The sequence below is a fragment of the Hemicordylus capensis genome, chromosome 1 (assembly GCF_027244095.1).
Source record: "Hemicordylus capensis ecotype Gifberg chromosome 1, rHemCap1.1.pri, whole genome shotgun sequence".
Lineage (NCBI taxonomy): Eukaryota > Metazoa > Chordata > Lepidosauria > Squamata > Cordylidae > Hemicordylus > Hemicordylus capensis.
Genome location: NC_069657.1, coordinates 368945178 through 368962733, shown reverse-complemented (window position 1 = coordinate 368962733; position 17556 = coordinate 368945178). Strand labels below are relative to the sequence as shown.

Here is a 17556-nt window from a genome sequence, read left to right as displayed (position 1 = left end):
TGCATGCTGCAACAACAGTTTTATCCTTCAAGTTCAATACCCCAACCTGAAATTCTCCCAACAATCCATGTAAATGGCAACAAAAAGCCATTTTTGTTTAGCTACACAAAGAAACTATTACCAGATTGATGTGGCATCTGTTTGTTTAAAATTGCATACAGAACCTATTGATATCCACAGCAAATAAGGCCAAAAGGTCAGATAAAATGCAGCCAGCATCTTTTAAGTAGTCATGTTCAGAGTAAAAGCAAGGTCTACTGGGGTCTCTCTGTTGTCCTAGGGTTTTCCCCATGGTCAAAAAACAAGAAAAGCAAAGAAACTCTCAGGGCAACAGAGTTCCACTATAGAGAGCACTGGCATTTAAAACAGCTGTGACTGGCTGGAAAGAGGCTGTGATGTCTGTCCCAAGCAGATGCAATTGGGTCCGCTTTGCTTTACTTCATGGTGGTGGTCTCACCACACAGTCTCCAACATATACTTGTGGAAAAACTGATTAAAACATTCAACAGAAGAAGTATTCTCAGAATGGGAAATATATTTCAGATTTTCTGTGCTTTTTAATTGTTTGCACAAAATGGCAACTGTTGAGTTGACTCTCCATACTCTTCTGCTTTCACCTAGGCAATGCTATGTTTCAGCTTTCCCAGAAGTGTCTGAATGACCTAATCCACAGGCCTTCCACTGAAAAGCAGTATATAAATAGTAGTAGTATTCAAAATACAAAGAATTTACCAAAATATTAACTTTATTTTGCCATTTCAAAGACAAGAAATTGCATTACTTAAGAGAGCTCTTCCTTTGTCATGAAGCCTGCCGCCATTAAGATAATCCGGGGAGGTCCAGCTACAGTTGCCACCGGCTTCTCTGGTGGCAACTTGGGGCTGGGCCTTCTCTGCGGCTGCCCCAGAGCTTTGGAATATGCTTCCTGACAAAATAAGAGCTTCTCCATCTCTGATTGCTTTTAAAAAGCCACTCAAGACACAACTGTTTTCACAGGCTTTTAATTAAAATTAATTTTAAACTGTTTTTAATTGATTTTATTCTGTGAAATTGTTTTAAATCTTCTTTATATTGTATTTTGGATTATGTACACTGCCTAGAGCCACCTAATGGCACAGTGGGGAAACGACTTGACTAGCAAGCCAGAGGTTGCCGGTTCAAATCCCCACTGGCATGTTTCCCAGACTATGGGAAACATCTACTTTATATCGGGCAGTAGCGATATAGGAAGATGCTGAAGGGCATCATCTCATACTGCGTGGGAGATGGCAATGGTAAACCCCTCCTGTATTCTACCAAAGACACCCACAGTGCTCTGTGGTCACCAGGAGTCGACATCGACTCAACAGCCATACTTTACCTTTACTTTACACCGCCTAGAGATACATCTATCAGGAAGGAAGGAAGGAAGTAAACAATGAAAACTCTCAGCAATCGATTTCTGCTGAACCTACCTCAAAACCAAAGTTGTAACACTGTATCATGGCTTCCCTATAATATTGCTGCAAGGTGGCAGATTCTGACTCATCAACCTCAGCATCAAATTCAGATGTGAACATGCGTTCAACTCTGTCAGTGGCACTGCTTATTTTATTGCACAGCTGCAGAGCATAACTCTAGAAAATAGGGAGAAAGAATCTGCTAAAAATATTTTTAGGTTTAAAACATCCAATTCTGTAGGGATCGTAATACAATCTGAAATGACTATTTACTATAAAAATGAAGAGTCCTGTTCCTCCTTGAAAATTAATCAATTGTGGCACAAGCTTTCTTGGGCAAGAGCATCCTTCATCAGCAATAGGGATGTGCACAAAACCGGTTCGCCCGGTTCGGTTCAGATGAAGAGCAAATGAGAGTGAGTGGATTCATGGTGTCTCATTGAAAATCTCATTTGCTATCATAGAATCCACACTCAGAACACCTCAGAAACAACAGAACCAAGAAACACATGGGGGTGGTTGGCACCCTATGTGCACTACATCACCACTCGCTCTGGGCCACCCCAGCACCCCCCAAGTGCACTTATGGGGCTGCTGAAAGCTCCATTATAGCTTATGAGGAAAAACCTTAAAGACGTGTAAACTTCAAAAATCACTTAAAAATCAGCCCTTTGCCCAATTCCTTTCAAATAATTCTGATAGCTTCCTTGCCCACCCTAGGAACTACCACCCACCACACTCCACTCTACGACATCCCTTTCCCCCCGACGTGAAGCTATACATTTGCTGCAATCCTAATTATTCTCTATGAGGAATTCAAAAATACTTTAACAATTCACCAATAATCAGAGGAGTGTCCAATTGCCTTGGGGGTTTTTGGGTGGTAGGCACCCCTGTCTGTCTACCACCCACCCTGCTTTTGCGCCCCTAGGTGCTCCACAATAGGGGATATGTACTGGTTCGGGTCCCATTATACTCTATGAGAAAAATAATTAAAAATATTTCAAATATTCATTAAAAATCGTAGGACTGTCCTATTGCTTCAGGGTTTGGGTGGTTGTTGGCACCCATGGGTGCTCCACAATAAGGTATAATGGCCTGGTTCAAGTCCCACTATATCCCATGAGAAAAAAATAAAAATAATTTTCAAAAATTCATAAAAAATCGTACGAGTGTCCGATTGCTTTGGGGTTTGGGTGACAGGTACCCCTGGGTGCCAGCTACCATCCTACCAATTTTGGGGTGTCCAAACCAGTCCAAACCGGTTCTAATTGAACCACCCCCTGGTTCGGTTCGAATTCGAACCTGCAGCCCTAACCTGATGGCTGGTTCAGTTCGAATCCGAACCTCCAAACCACCCCGGTTTGGATTCGAACCGGTTCACACATCCCTAATCAGCAACATGACTTAGTTTCCCCTTGCACCCTACACTCAACTCCTATTTACATATAGAACAGTTTTCAAACTTGTCCTCTACCCGCCACCACTAGCCATAAGGACTCAATCTCACCTAGTGTCTATGGCCTGGAATAAACCCAGGCACCTGGTAACTTAGAAATGTGAAGCCGCATCTAAGAATTTGAAATATATTTTCACTCATGTGCAGGGCTCGCTCCTAAAAATCTACTGATGACTCAGAGAAATATGAAGCCCTTTGCTGGCTCTATCCTTGAGTTTTTGCCAGGCACTGATGGGGCTTTAGTAACAGCTGCAGCTATATTATCCACAAATAGTAAAGCCCTTTTAGAGAAAAATCTTCCACCCCCATCACGTTATACTGTTACACTACAGCATTCTGATAGAGGACTTAGGGTACACATGTAATACATAAATAATAAATATCCCATTCCAAATTATTTGGAAATTGTTCCCCATCTATCAAGGTACACATATGTGACTTCTGAGTATATAATCCAAAGAGTGCGTAGCAACTGTTCACACTCTCAAAGATTGAGAGGATCTCAATTTATTTCTACAAAACTGGAACTACAAATGATCTTTTTATGACAAATTTAGAACTCAGTGGCAAACATCCAGAGCTTGCAGAAGCAGCAAACTTATGCTAGCACAAGAAGTTTGCTTAGATGGGGATTTGTGCAACAACGCTATAGCACTCTTGTGCAAAAGTTCTCATTAAAACAAATGAGGTATGCCACAGTTGTGCAACTGTTGCACAACCACAAGAATGCTTGCAGTAGTGCAATACTAGTCCGCTCCAAACTCAGCGCAACTAGCTTGCACAACAGTCTTGCACTAGCCCAATGTTCTCCTGCAAGCACTCCGTTACTCTGGGTGTCAGACAGTAACTTTAGCTTGTTATGTACTGTAAATAGTGTAACAGCAGCCAATTTATAGCAATCGGATTATAAATCAGGGAGATACATACCTTCAACTGCTGCAAAGCTTTGGCAATGACTGGCTGGCTGGATGTTTGCTCCAGATGCAAACTGATAAGCCCTTCAAGAGATTGTTGGAAAGCTTTTCTCTGGTTCACCAGATGAACAGGTTGCATGACTACAAGGAGGAGGTTATCAACCTAGGAATACAAGGTTTACATGTTGCTGCCTCCAAAAAGGCTCTCAAAGCTATATTCATTAAAAGCAAATGTAATGGTGACAATTTTGAAATCTAAAGTAATTTCTAAACTAAAAAATATTTTAAAGGTTATGATTTTCCTCTAAATGGCTAATTTAATGGCAAATGCCTACAATGATCATTCTGGATTTACTAAAGGATTGCTCTTGAACTTTCATCCTGATCACTTAAGGAATAGATGGTCTGACTCATACAGGTGAAACTCGGAAAATTAGAATATCGTGCAAAAGTCCATTAATTTCAGTAATGCAAATTAAAAGGTGAAACTGATATATGAGACAGACGCATTACATGCAAAGCGAGATAAGTCAAGCCTTAATTTGTTATAATTGTGATGATCATGGCGTACAGCTCATGAAAACCCCAAATCCACAATCCCAGAAAATTAGAATATTACATGGAACCAAGAAGACAAGGATTGTAGAATAGAACAATATCGGACCTCTGAAAAGTATACAGTGTACTGTGCTTGATTGGCCAGCAAACTCGCCTGACCTGACCCCATAGAGAATCTATGGGGCATTGCCAAGAGAAGGATGAGAGACATGAGACCAAACAATGCAGAAGAGCTGAAGGCCGCTAATGAAGCATCCTGGTCTTCCATAACACCTCATCAGTGCCACAGGCTGATAGCATCCATGCCACGCCGCACTGAGGCAGTAATTGCTGCAAAAGGGGCCCAAACCAAGTACTGAATACATATGCATGCTTATACTTTTCAGAGGTCCGATATTCTTCAATCCTTGTCTTCTTGGTTCCATGTAATATTCTAATTTTCTAGGATTGTGGATTTGGGGTTTTCATGAGCTGTATGCCATGATCATCACAACTATAACAAATTAAGGCTTGACTTATCTCGCTTTGCATGTAATGCGTCTGTCTCATATATCAGTTTCACCTTTTAATTTGCATTACTGAAATTAATGGACTTTTGCACGATATTCTAATTTTCCGAGTTTCACCTGTATATGAACCAGCTTCATATGTTCAATATGAGAATCATATACAAACTAAAATCCTGTTAAGAATATTAAAAATGAATAACAAACATAAAGAACTTCAGATTCTTAAGTATTCAGGATTCTATATCATACAATTTAGCTGTGAAAAAGAGTCACTTAACTTTTGTAGTTCACAAACCATTATGAACAGAACTACAATGGCCAATTTATACTACCATATAAAATACTGACCTGCATACTTCTCAGCGTATCAATAGTTTCCACCTGAGGCACGATTTTGACAGGCTGTCCTTCCCATGCACTCCAGCTGTCATCAGCTTCATGCTCTTTATCACTGTACTTAGTCATAAGTAAGAAGAGTTCGCCTGCAACCTCATCAGAATCTTTTGAACAGTCCTTTCCTGCAGCTGCATTAAGCAACTGCAAAATAACAGATTTCTCCCCTGCAAGATTAACTGGCACAAAGATCTGTAGATTTTCAAGTCCAGGGATTTGCACCTGAAAAAAGAACAACAATATGGTCCAAGTTACTAAAACCTAGCGCTGCACTACATTTTAACCCAAAAAGTGTTCAAGGTGAAAAGATGATTTTCAGATAATACATTTTTGGGGTTCTTTACAAATACTGTGCCCTCCCCCCACTCCACAACAGTTTTTTCTTCTTCCTCACTGCATGATCTTAGCCAATCAGGAATCACATAAGAAAGCAAGACTGAGTAGCGAGGAGAAACAAAGCAGCATTACCCTCATACAGAGTTTGGGGGGCAGGGGGAGAAAATGCATCTGTGCATTGCAGAGATAACAGAGCAACACTCTCTCCCCATACTGATTTTCACTGCCTGCTACTGCCATGGATGAAGTTAGGGCACACCATCCAGTTTCCTTGGCAACTTGTGAATACATTCCCCGTTTTGCTGTGCTGCAAGGGTGGACCAATTAAGCCACAGCAATGCAGCATGAAAAGTTTCAGCAACCCAGGCATGCATTTCCTTCCCCTCCACTTTCACTCCTATTCACGTGTCCCCAAAATGGCCAAAGAGAGGGTAATTTTTGTGTGTGGAAAAAGTGAAGCTTTCTTCAAAAAGCAAACCCCCCTACAGCTCTATTAAAACCACCACAGTATCAACCCTCCACATGTTGCAGATATTCCATACTTTTAGTAATTCTGGACTAAGCAGTACTTTTCAGGTGCTTCCATTGTAGCAATAAGGTTATATATTGGCATAGTTTTTAAACTCAACAATGGCACCTGCTGCAAGAAATAAGCCAACTGTTTTAGAAATAATTCAATACACAAAATTGTTCTTGCACAGATTACTTGAATACATTAAATATTTTTAAAATGGAAACAGTCTTTGCTAAAGTTACATTTCAATTAAAAGCAAAAAGGGGGAAATTTCAGTAGGATTACAAAAATAAAGTTGAAATTGATTACATCAGTATCCCAATGGGATATTAAATACCACTCTTCTATCTACCCCACCCCACAAAAACCTTGAAAAATCTAAGAGAGAGGTTTTATCTGAAGTTAGTCAGTCATAACTGAGTACTACTGAAAACTGTGGGCTAGTTCAGCTGTCACATGGAGCAAGGTTTGAAGTTGAATTTAGATCATGGTTTACTTTGTAAATCTGGATAGAATAAATCAGAACGAATTAATGCAGAAGTCATAAATTATCCTGGCTTCTTTCTAACCACAAAAGTAGAATTCTTCCAAGGCTCTTGCAGGCATGGGGGTGGGGGGCTTCTCAAGTCTCAAGTTTATGGCCCAAAGCCCTAGTTTAAGGTCAATCCCATGTGACATCTGAACCGGTCTACTGTTTTCAGGGGTGCTTAGTCATGATCAACTAACTTAATTTCAGTGGAACTTAGTTCTGGCTAACTTTCTTTGGATACAATCCTATGTATATGGAGAGCCAGCGTGGTGTAGTGGTTAGAGTGCTGGACTAGGACCGGGGAGACCCGAGTTCAAATCTCCATTCAGCCATGAGACTAGCTGGGTGACTCTGGGCCAGTCACTTCTCTCTCAGCCTAACCTACTTCACAGGGTTGTTGTGAGGAGAAAACGCAAGTATGTAGTACACCACTCTGGGCTCCTTGGAGGAAGAGTGGGATATAAATGTAATAATAATAATAATAATAATAATAATAATAATAATAATAATATACACTTCCCATTACATTATGGGTGGAAGAGATGCTTCCTTTGCATCAAGCAAAGGCCTACAAGAAAGAACAAGTCAAGAACCGAGCAGAAAAATGGAAAAATAAGCCCCTGCATGGTCAATATTTGCACAATATAAGTGGAAAATCAGACATCACCAAGACCTGGCAATGGCTTAAGAATGGCAACTTGAAGAAAGAAACAGAGGTTTTAATACTGGCTGCACAAGAACAGGCACTAAGAACAAATGCAATAAGAGCAAAAGTCGAAAAATCCTCCACAAACAGCAAGTGCCGCCTTTGTAAAGAAGCAGATGAAACCGTGGACCACCTAATCAGCTGTTGTAAAAAGATCACACAGACTGACTACAAACAAAGGCATGACAAAGTAGCAGGGATGATACACTGGAACATCTGCAAAAAATACAAGCTACCTGTAGCCAAGAATTGGTGGGACCATAAAATTGAAAAAATTGAAGAAAATGAAGATGTAAAAATATTATGGGACTTCCGACTACAAACAGACAAACATCTGCCACACAATACACCAGATATAACTGTAGTCGAGAAGAAAGAAAAACAAGTCAAAATAATTGACATAGCAATACCAGGGGATAGCAGAACAGAAGAAAAAGAAATAGAAAAAATCACCAAATACAAAGATCTACAAACTGAAATTGAAAGGCTGTGGCAGAAAAAGACCAAAATAATCCCAGTGGTAATTGGCGCCCTGGGTGCAGTTCCAAAAGACCTTGAAGAGCACCTCAACACCATAGGGGCCACAGAAATCACCATCAGCCAATTACAAAAAGCAGCTTTACTGGGAACAGCCTATATTCTGCGACGATATCTATAACAACTGACAATAAAATTCAGCCATCCCAGGTCCTTGGGAAGGACTCGATGTCTGAATAAAACAAACCAGTCAATAACACCTGTCTGACTGTGTAAACAAGTAATAATAATATACACTTCCCATTACATTATGGGTGGAAGAGATGCTTCCTTTGCATCATGACACAGATCTAGCCAAGGGCCAGTTTTAAAGCTCCATGTTATCTTTCCATAACATTCCTTTGAGGCATTTTTCATACACTTCTCTTTTTTTATTTCCCAATCCTAATTTCAGCACTCTTTTGCTGAATCATGCTCTGTTTATGTACTCCACTCCAGTAGCAAGGTCACAGACCACGTTATAGAACTACGCTGATATCTATTTCCCCCCCACCCCCAGCACTGCAGATACTTTTTGGGAGGAAGGTATATCTTTATATTAGTCAGAAGCTACTCAACAAAGACAACGTTCATCCCTATTACAGACTGACCTCAATGTGGCATATTGAATTTTCAGATAAGTGTGGCTTAGTGGCTTTGGAAGACAGTGGGCTTTTCAAAATAATTATTGTTTTGCACAATTCAAATATCTAGGCTGGGATACAAGGAGCTTCTTTATAGCAGCCTTCGGGCTTGCGTTTACCCCGTGGAATGTTTGACTTCTTTTAACAGCAGACCACCATGTCATTTCACAACCTCCTTTGCAACCATCTATGCAGCACTGGTGGCTTCTGTTTAAGAAGCACAAGTCCAGACATGCTTGATAGGGCTGTGCTTCAAACTGAACCAGAACAGTGGTTCAGCTCAGACACAGATGCATCACCTCAGTGAGAACTGCAGTTCTATCCACAATTACCTGGGAGTATCCCATTGAACATAATGGGACTTCCTTCCAAACAATCATGCACAAGATAGAGCTATTAAATGCTCCAATTGCATTAATCCATAGACTGATTTTACCTTCACATACTCTTCTGCTTTCAGGGCACTGAGAAACTCCCGCACAGAGGCAGACAACGTGAACTCTGCTGCTATTTCAAGGTCCTAAGAGTAAGAGAAGTATGCTTTATCAAATTACGTTATATCAATATAACTGAATTTTTCTAACTAATTAAGAACCCATTTTGATTTTACCTTTCTTAACCGCTTGGCAAAACCAAGAGCTTTGGATGCTCTCTCTCTAGCTTCATGAAACAGTTCCTTAAGTGCCCGGCTGGTCTCTATAACAGACCTCCTATGAAAATTGAAAATGCAGATGTTTCAATACACTTTCACATATGCATTCAAATGTGTGAATGGAGAAACATGTTTGTTTGTTTTTAAATCAAAAGACATATGTACAAGCAACAAGATAAAAATGTACCCACAATTGCTAAGATGACACATCCTACTCAAAAACACAAACACAAATTTTAAAAACCATGCACAAAAATGATTCTTCTACCTTTAACAAATGCCATTAGACTTAGAACATATGATCAATATATGTCTAGGAGTACCTGATTTCATCTGAAGCAGCACTGTCATCAGCACTAGCCCAAAAATCATCACAGCTCTCTTGTAAGCCAGAGTCCAAAAAGATTCCTGTTGATTTCAGCAGCACTCCCGCAATATCACTGAAACAGAATTAAAACAACTTTTATTCCTGCGAAAAAAGCAGACACATTACAGAGCCATTTAAAACAATGGCTGACATCCTGTGCAAACCTCTGCACATGATGTAACGCAAAGTACACACAGTTATCCAAGTGTGCTCTTGCACAGACATAAAAATTGTGCAAATGCAGTTGTGCAACAATATATTCATTATCGCCAATGGTCAAAATATCGCACAAATACATTTGCGTAAATTTTTGCGTGCGCACAAGAGCACACTTTCACTATGTGTACGTTCTGGTTACAACATGCACAGAATTATTTGTGCAGTATGTCAATGAATAAGGCAAAGTAAGGTAATTCGGGTAAAAGTAGGTGAAAAATTCAGGTGCTGAATTTTCGTTACCTTCGCTAAAAATATTAAAGGTACAAGCTTACACTTTAAAAAGAAAAAGAAAAATCACAGCCTGAGAAGCACAGGATCTGGCATAAGCCTCCTTCCACTAGTGGAAATGGAGATATATCTTCACTACGTCAACACAAAGATACCTCAGCATATCTCCAACACTGGTGGAAACTCCAGTCAGACGATGCCCAAAACAGGACAGACAGGCATATCACGGACTGGACAGAGTGACCTACGCCAAATCCTATAACCCCTCTAGACATATCCCTGATAAGAGCATAACAACTTTGGAGATGGCATAAGTAAAAGAGCACCCAACAAATGGAGAATGAAAAACCACCAACTCCTACCCCACCACAACCAACACTCACTCACTCACTCTCACACACACACACACACACACACGTTCTAGATTTTAATATTTCTGCACTGTGTCATGCATTTCCTCTGTTGTTAACAACCAAATATTATGCTAAATCTGTAAAGAGCTAGAGCCCAGTAGCATTGCTCTGCATATTCTACGCTATTTCCATCAAGCAGTGGGCAAAGTGTCCTCATAACAACAGATACAAGCAAGATAAGGGGACCAGGAGTGAGAACCACTGGGTGACATCCAGACTAAGTTACTCAACAGTACTATTCAGGAATTACGCTAAAGCATTGCAGAGGAGTAATTTAGTTTGGGTGTTAGACACTGATTTAGACAGGGTGCTATACAATGGGGAAGGAGAGAGAACACCTTTGACCACAATAATAGGGAAGCCTTACCTACTCTTCATCTTGCACTTCTGTACTAAAGTGCAACAGGTTGGTCAACACAGACATCTTAAAATAAAGAGAGAGAGACTTCATGCCTTGACAAATGAAAGCACCACTCATGTTGGGAAGACTGCCATGCTTATCCCCTCATCCAAAAGGGGATAAAGAGAAATGAGCACAATGCATTAGGGAGGAGAGCTGGTCTTGTGGTAACAAGCATGAATTGTCCCATTTGCTAAGCAAGGTCCGGCCTGGTTTGCGTTTGAATGAGACACTGCCTGTGTGAGCACTGTAATATATTCCCCTCAGGGGATGAGGCCACTCTGGGAAGAGCTCCTGCATGCTTGCACGCAGAAGTTCCAAGTCCCTAGGGATGTGCACAGAACTGGTTTGGTTCTCCTTTTCTGGAGTGCAGAACCAGTTCAAGGGTCCTGCGTTTGAGCCAGTTTGGAGAGCAGAGGGTCACTTTAAGGGTGCTTCCTACCTGCCTATCCCTGCCCCACCACTTTCCTCCCACTGGCGCTCTCCTAAACAGCATTCCTGCTTGCAGCCCCATTCAGGGTCACCATGCCCATGGCTGATACGCATGCATACCGTGCGCATCGGCCATGAGTGTGGCAACACTGAACGGGGTTGCAAGCAGGAACACTGCAGCCCTGAGCCCACGCTATTTAGGAGAGTGCTGGCAGGGGGAAAGTCACATGGCAGGGATGGGTAGGTAGGAAGCACCTTCCCTGTCCCTTAAAGTGACCCCCCACCCCGGGAGTGCACAGACCAGTTCTGTGCACATCCCTACAAGTTCCCTTCTTGGCATCTCCAAAATAGGGCTGAGAGAGACTCCTGACTACAACCTTGGAGAAGCCGCTGCCAGTCTGTATAGACAATACTGAGCTAAATGGACCTATGCTCTGACATGGTAGAAGGCAGCTTCCTGTGTTCATAGGCTGAAACTGATGGCACTTCAAAATGTTTCAGATTTACCCTTTTAAATATTCAGCTTCTATTACCTAAACCCATAATATCAACTTTTCACCAACAAAACAATAAACAGGGAGACATGCAAGTTACTTCTCAAGAATTCACTGCTGCAGCATTTAAGAAATGCAATATTTGGAATTAAAATTCTATCATAAACACAATTATTGGAAATTCCTACCATGGATTATTTTCAAATGCCATTACATCCCCAACTGATAAAATTTAATTATGAGCTAAACGGATATGAGAAATACAGTAATAAGAAGTTCTACCAGAACAATTTCCCAGCTTGAGCTTCACCACCTCGTATGTAAGGAGTTATTTCTTTGGTGAAATTCCATTCTTCCTCCAAGAGATTTTTCAAACTATGAGATGCTTGAGGTAACTGCTGTAGCATTTGGATCCAGCTTCGCATATAATCAAAATAAACCTTGAAACAGGAAGAAAATCAGTTTAGACAATTGTTTCACAATATGGAGAGCTGGTCTTGTGGTAGCAAGCATGACTTGTCCCCTTAGCTAAGCAGGGTCCACCCTGGTTGCATATGAAAGGGAGACTAGAAGTGTGAACACTGGAATATATTCCCCTTAGGGGATGGAGTCACTCTGGGAAGAACAGAAGGTTTCAAATTCCCTCCCTTGCTTCTCCAAGATAAGGCGGAGAGAGATTCCTGCCTGCAACTGGAGAAGCTGCTGCCAGTCTGTGAAGACAATACTGAGCTAGATAAACCAATGGTCTGACTCAGTGTATGGCAGCTTCCTATGTTCCTATGGTGCCAAACTCATGAAATGCCATAGCAAAGACAGAGCCCACCAGGAACATAATGATGCTTTTATAATAATGAATATCAGTTATTGCACCTGCCAAGAACCCTTCTATCAGCCTTGTATGTGCCCAATGTGACACAGGACTGCAGCCAGAGAAAATGACCTACGACAGTGGTCTCAAATAAAAGCAACTTACTTAAAGTAACTGCTTTTTTTATTTAAAAAAAGCAAGGTGCTTGAGGGATTGTGATCTAATCTGACTTGACAGAAACAAAGCTCACAAACTATATTAATCACAAGGTATAGATATGAGATAGCCACTTTATACTGTTCACAATATTAGATATTTTATCCCATTTGTAAACAAAATACCAATCCAGGAATATATAGGATGAAAACCCCTTTTTGCATTCCATTTCTAAACACAATCCTAAGTATTATTTAGATATAAGACCCATTGTGTCCAATGAGAATGACTTCTTGGTAATAATGCCTGGGACAGTTTTAATAACTTTCCAAAGTTCTGTAATAATACACCTACCCATTCTAAGAATTAAATGGATGAGAGGTGCTTTTTGAATGTTGTGGAATCCACCCTTTGAACAGAACCTCTTTTTTTAAAAGCACATTAGCAGAAACTAGCTACACATTGATGGAGACTAGAAAACAGAATTTAAACTGAGATTTTTCTAGATCCTGCAGAATGTATCAGATTCCACACAAGAATTAACAGTGCCCCATACGGCATGCAGTTAAGAAGAAAAGCAGTCAATTTTGGCAGACTAAGAACAGCTGTTTGCTAATGAGAATATACTGAAAATTATAAGAAGTTTCCAAATCGGGTGGAGAACCAATAGACTTGAACCATGACAAGACATGATAAATTGCTACTGACCATTAACATCTTATGCAGGTCCTCCTCAAAAGAGTCAATGTTGCAGTTGTTCTGTAAGTCATCTAACACCTCACGTAACATAAACTGATAATATTGCTTCATTAGCAGGCCACCCTTCAGGACCTCTTTACACTCTCTCACTAGCTGCAAGGGAACAGTACATAAACATCAAAATCAATCAACCTGGATGGGTTCTTTTTTATTTTATTTTTCAAAATGTTTTCACTGCAGCATTGGTTTCAAACAGCTCCTGGAGGCACTGAGAACAACTGCAGCAGACAGATGCTACCTATCACCAGCTGGGTTTTTGCTTTTTGTTTTTTAAGTTAAGGATGATGAGCCTGCCTCATTCTAGACTAAAAAAAACCCACACCAAAAACTGGCAATTGGCAGCACCTAGCTGCCACCATCATTCTACGTGCTTCAAGTCACTGTTTGGAGTTGCTACTGCAGTGAAAAGTTTTTAAACATAAAAAGACACAAATACAAATCCTGCCACCAGCACTACAGAGCAGGTGAGTACATTAGGGACGTGCATGAACTGGTTCGGTGGACCTTTTATGAACCTCCAAACCAGTTCGAAGGCCCAGCAGTTCGGCTGGTTCAATGGCGGGGGAGTTACCTTTAAGGAGCAGGGAGGGTGCACCACCCCTGCCCACCGGCGCTATCTGCAAAATCACTGGCATGGGGTGGAAAGAGGTTATGCTGCTGCCGCACGCCAGCAATTTTACAGACAGCGCAGTTGGGGGAAATGCGGTGGGGTGGTGGTGTAAGAACACCCTCCCTGCTCCTTAAAGGTAATCCTCCTGCCAAACCGTGCACACCCCTAGAGTACATTAGGTGGGAGGTGGGTTGCTTTGAAGGCTATCTATGAAATGCAGTTTGTGAGACAGTCTTTTTTTACTATGTTATACTATAGCTCCCAAAGCCCATGAAATAGGATGGGATGTAAATCTCATTAAATAAATACACCACATGTTATATAGTTACCACAAACAAATGAGCATCTTTGATCCTTCAACAACAAAGTTTTTACGATTTTTACCTTCCACAGACTCCCTCATTTTTACCGAAAACTGAAATGACAGCATACGACTCTACTGAACGGCTTATAAATTGTAGGCAATTTTGGAGAAGAGAACATGATTCCTTTGTTATTTTTGATAATACAATTATTTCCAAGGTATAAAAATTATACAAAGACAACACCTTCCATAATAATTTTTAAAGAATATATTCATGCTATTGATGAATGTTGTTGACAGTTTAAAAAAAATATGCTTCTGTAAATAATAAATACAGAATAATAAACATATGCTTCTGTAGAACAATATCTACTTTAATATTGACAAGGGGGAAAAGTCAAGGAGGCAAACCTGTTTAATACTCAAGAGAGATGGTTCCCCAGCAGGCCTCTGTTCCAACCTTAATTTGAGACATTCATGGATAACATTGAGAAGGACTCGGCATAGAACTAGAAATGCAGGCTCAAAAGATGGCAAATCCATGGATTTCAACTCTTCCCAGGACACAGTACTGCATTTTTGATCTGAAGAAGGTGGGGAATTTGATAACTGCATGTAATCTGAACATAAAATGGGATCGGGGTTCTCTGAAAACTGTAACAAAAAATAGATACTATATAATAACAATTACAAACTCTTCCTTCCTTCCTGCAGGTTATTTGCATATCAGGTATAAACCATAAAAAGATGTCTATCACAGCCTGAGCAAAACAGTGAAAAAAATCTGTTTTCCCAAAGAACAGTCATACTGAAGTGAGAATGAATTTAACAATAGTTCCAAATTTGTTAAATACAGGCACCACAGGAAACACAGGTTAAACACAGGCACCACAATTCTAATCTTCAATAGTCCTAACTTTAAAAAAGGTCTAAGATAGTTCTGTCCTGTGATAGTCAAAGGAACTGGATTATACAGGAGTCCATGTAATGTTAAGCTGACCATGGGCTAAAAGGAATAGCTGCCTATATTAACTGTCAAAACACTTGCAGTGTATTAAAGTGCCACTTGCAATACACTTGTCCTTCAGCTACTAACTGATACTCCCAGATTTTGGTGCATTCCAATGAGACTAACCTCTTAGTCCTCAGGGGGAAATCTACAAAGACGAAAATGAGCACTTCTCTCCAGCAGGTTCTCTCTCTACTGCTGGAGAGAAGTGCTTATTTACATCTGTGTGGGCTTGCCCTGGAAGAGGAGGTTAGTCCTCAAAATGCATTGTTTGAATAAATTGCTGTACAATTTCCTGTACCATTTCCTTTTTCCTAATTCCAATAACATTTTTGCCTTGAATTTTTGCAAGCTGAAACCTCTATTAATGTTCACATTTCATCACTAAACCTAACCTATCCACTTAAAAAATGGTCTGAGGAAGAGATAGAAGAGAGTAACACGTGATTAAGAGTATGGGGGCGTGTGTGCATGTCTCACAGAATTAAAAGGGCATACAGGTCAAGTACCCCTTATCTGGACTGCTTGGAACCAGCAGTGTTCCAGATTTCGGACTTTTCCGGATTTTGGAGTCTTCTATTTACAGTACAGAGTACAGGCATAACTCTCACAAGAGCGCGCAAGAGTTCCAGCGGTGAGCAATAATGGCGGTGGCGAGGAGGCAGTGGCGGCGAGAGGCGCTGGTGGCGGTGGGCGGGCAGGCGGTGGTGGGACGCCCTGGCCTGGCCTGGCCCTAAGGGAGGCGGCGGCAGGACGGCCCTGGCCCTGGGGAAGGCGGCCTGACTGAATTTTTAAAGTGAGCTGAGGCATTGTTTTTTGTTTTGTGGTTGTTATGGCGTGGTGTCCGGATTTTGGAGCATTCTGGATTTCGGGTGACCGGATAAAGGATACTCAACCTGTAATACCCCAGACTGCAAAGATATGAACCAAACAGCTTTGTAGCTTTCACATCCTACTTCACATTATGACAAGTGATTATATCCCATCTAAGTACAATCTGCAACTTATAGCTTTCCCCCCCACTCTCCTTTCTAGACTTAGTGATCTAGAATTTAAAAAGAGAATACAGAAACAGAGCTGCTGTGTTGTAACTACACTAATCCAAAACTTGAAACATACACAGTGGCTTAGCTTTCTCAAAGTAGGGATGTGCACCATACCGGTTGTTTTCTCAAAGTAGGGATGTGCACAAATCCCAGCCCGGTCCAGTTTTGGGCCTAGTCAAACCAGATTCGGTTCGACCAGCTTGGAGCTCTACTGATAAAGGGGAATCCAGTGAGGATTCCCCTTTACCAGCAGGAGGAGAGTAAATAAATACTTACAAGTGCCACTGCCAGCACTACTGAGGATTCCCCTTTCCCAGTAAAGGGGGCTTGCCTAATGTTAGAGCACAGCAGGAGGGGAGTAAATAAGTACTTACAAGTGAGCCAGCTCGCACACCCCTAGTTCAAAGTGCCAGAAAATCTATTTATTTTTCTGCATAACCCCCCCCCCCACAGACACACACACACACACTTTTGACATTTTGTGCACTGACATTTATGATCGCTGTCTATAACAGTATAATTTCAGACCACAGAATCAGATTTCATTAAAACTTAAGAACAGCCCTGCTTGATAAAGCCCTGCTTGATCAGGCCCAAGGCCTATCTAGTCCAGCATCCTGTTTCACACAGTAGCACACCAAATGCCTCTGAGAAGCCCACAGGCAAGAGATGAGGATACACCATCTCTCCTGCTGTTGCTCCCCTGCAAATGCGAGCAAGCCATTTACATCACCATGCAAATTATGTGGTGATGCAAATAGCCTCCATACATGCACGGAGGTGCAAACTGGGACCCTGCCAGCCCGAGCTGATGGGGGGGAGGGAGTGCCAGCAGGGGCTGGGAGAGCTGTTGCCAGCCCACTGCAGCCCCTGAGTAGCCACGCCAGCTGCGTGTGAGGTAACCACCAGCACTCTTTCAATCCCATAGGATTCGCACGGTGCTTGTAAAGGGGAATCCTTACCAAATTTCCCTTTGCAAGCACTAGAACTGGGGTCAAGTCAGTTCAACCCCAGATCTAGGCACGAACCACCAGTCAGGTTGTTAGAACCAATATGCAGACCAAGCAGCTTGGTTCAGGTTCATTTCAAACTTGAACCTAAACACTGGGAGCGGTTTTGTGCATACCCTTAGCTGAGGGCAT

The 17556-nt window shown here is 41.4% G+C and overlaps 1 protein-coding gene across 10 annotated transcripts in view; it reads right to left on the bottom strand.

The window, feature by feature from the left end:
• The window catches only part of MAP3K4 (mitogen-activated protein kinase kinase kinase 4), a 114116-nt gene that overhangs the window by 32402 nt on the left and 64158 nt on the right, over nucleotides 1–17556 (bottom strand). For 9 of the 10 annotated variants that reach the window (XM_053295028.1, XM_053295038.1, XM_053294972.1 and 6 more), the window contains 9 exons: nucleotides 14771–15013; nucleotides 13395–13538; nucleotides 12005–12162; nucleotides 9493–9609; nucleotides 9128–9227; nucleotides 8954–9037; nucleotides 5228–5494; nucleotides 3826–3975; nucleotides 1455–1616 (listed from right to left, as the gene is read on the bottom strand). In XM_053295028.1, the coding sequence (XP_053151003.1) occupies nucleotides 1455–1616; nucleotides 3826–3975; nucleotides 5228–5494; nucleotides 8954–9037; nucleotides 9128–9227; nucleotides 9493–9609; nucleotides 12005–12162; nucleotides 13395–13538; nucleotides 14771–15013 (1425 nt within the window). The remainder of the gene's footprint in view (nucleotides 1–1454; nucleotides 1617–3825; nucleotides 3976–5227; nucleotides 5495–8953; nucleotides 9038–9127; nucleotides 9228–9492; nucleotides 9610–12004; nucleotides 12163–13394; nucleotides 13539–14770; nucleotides 15014–17556) is intronic. The other variant, XM_053295049.1, reaches the window with a different exon arrangement.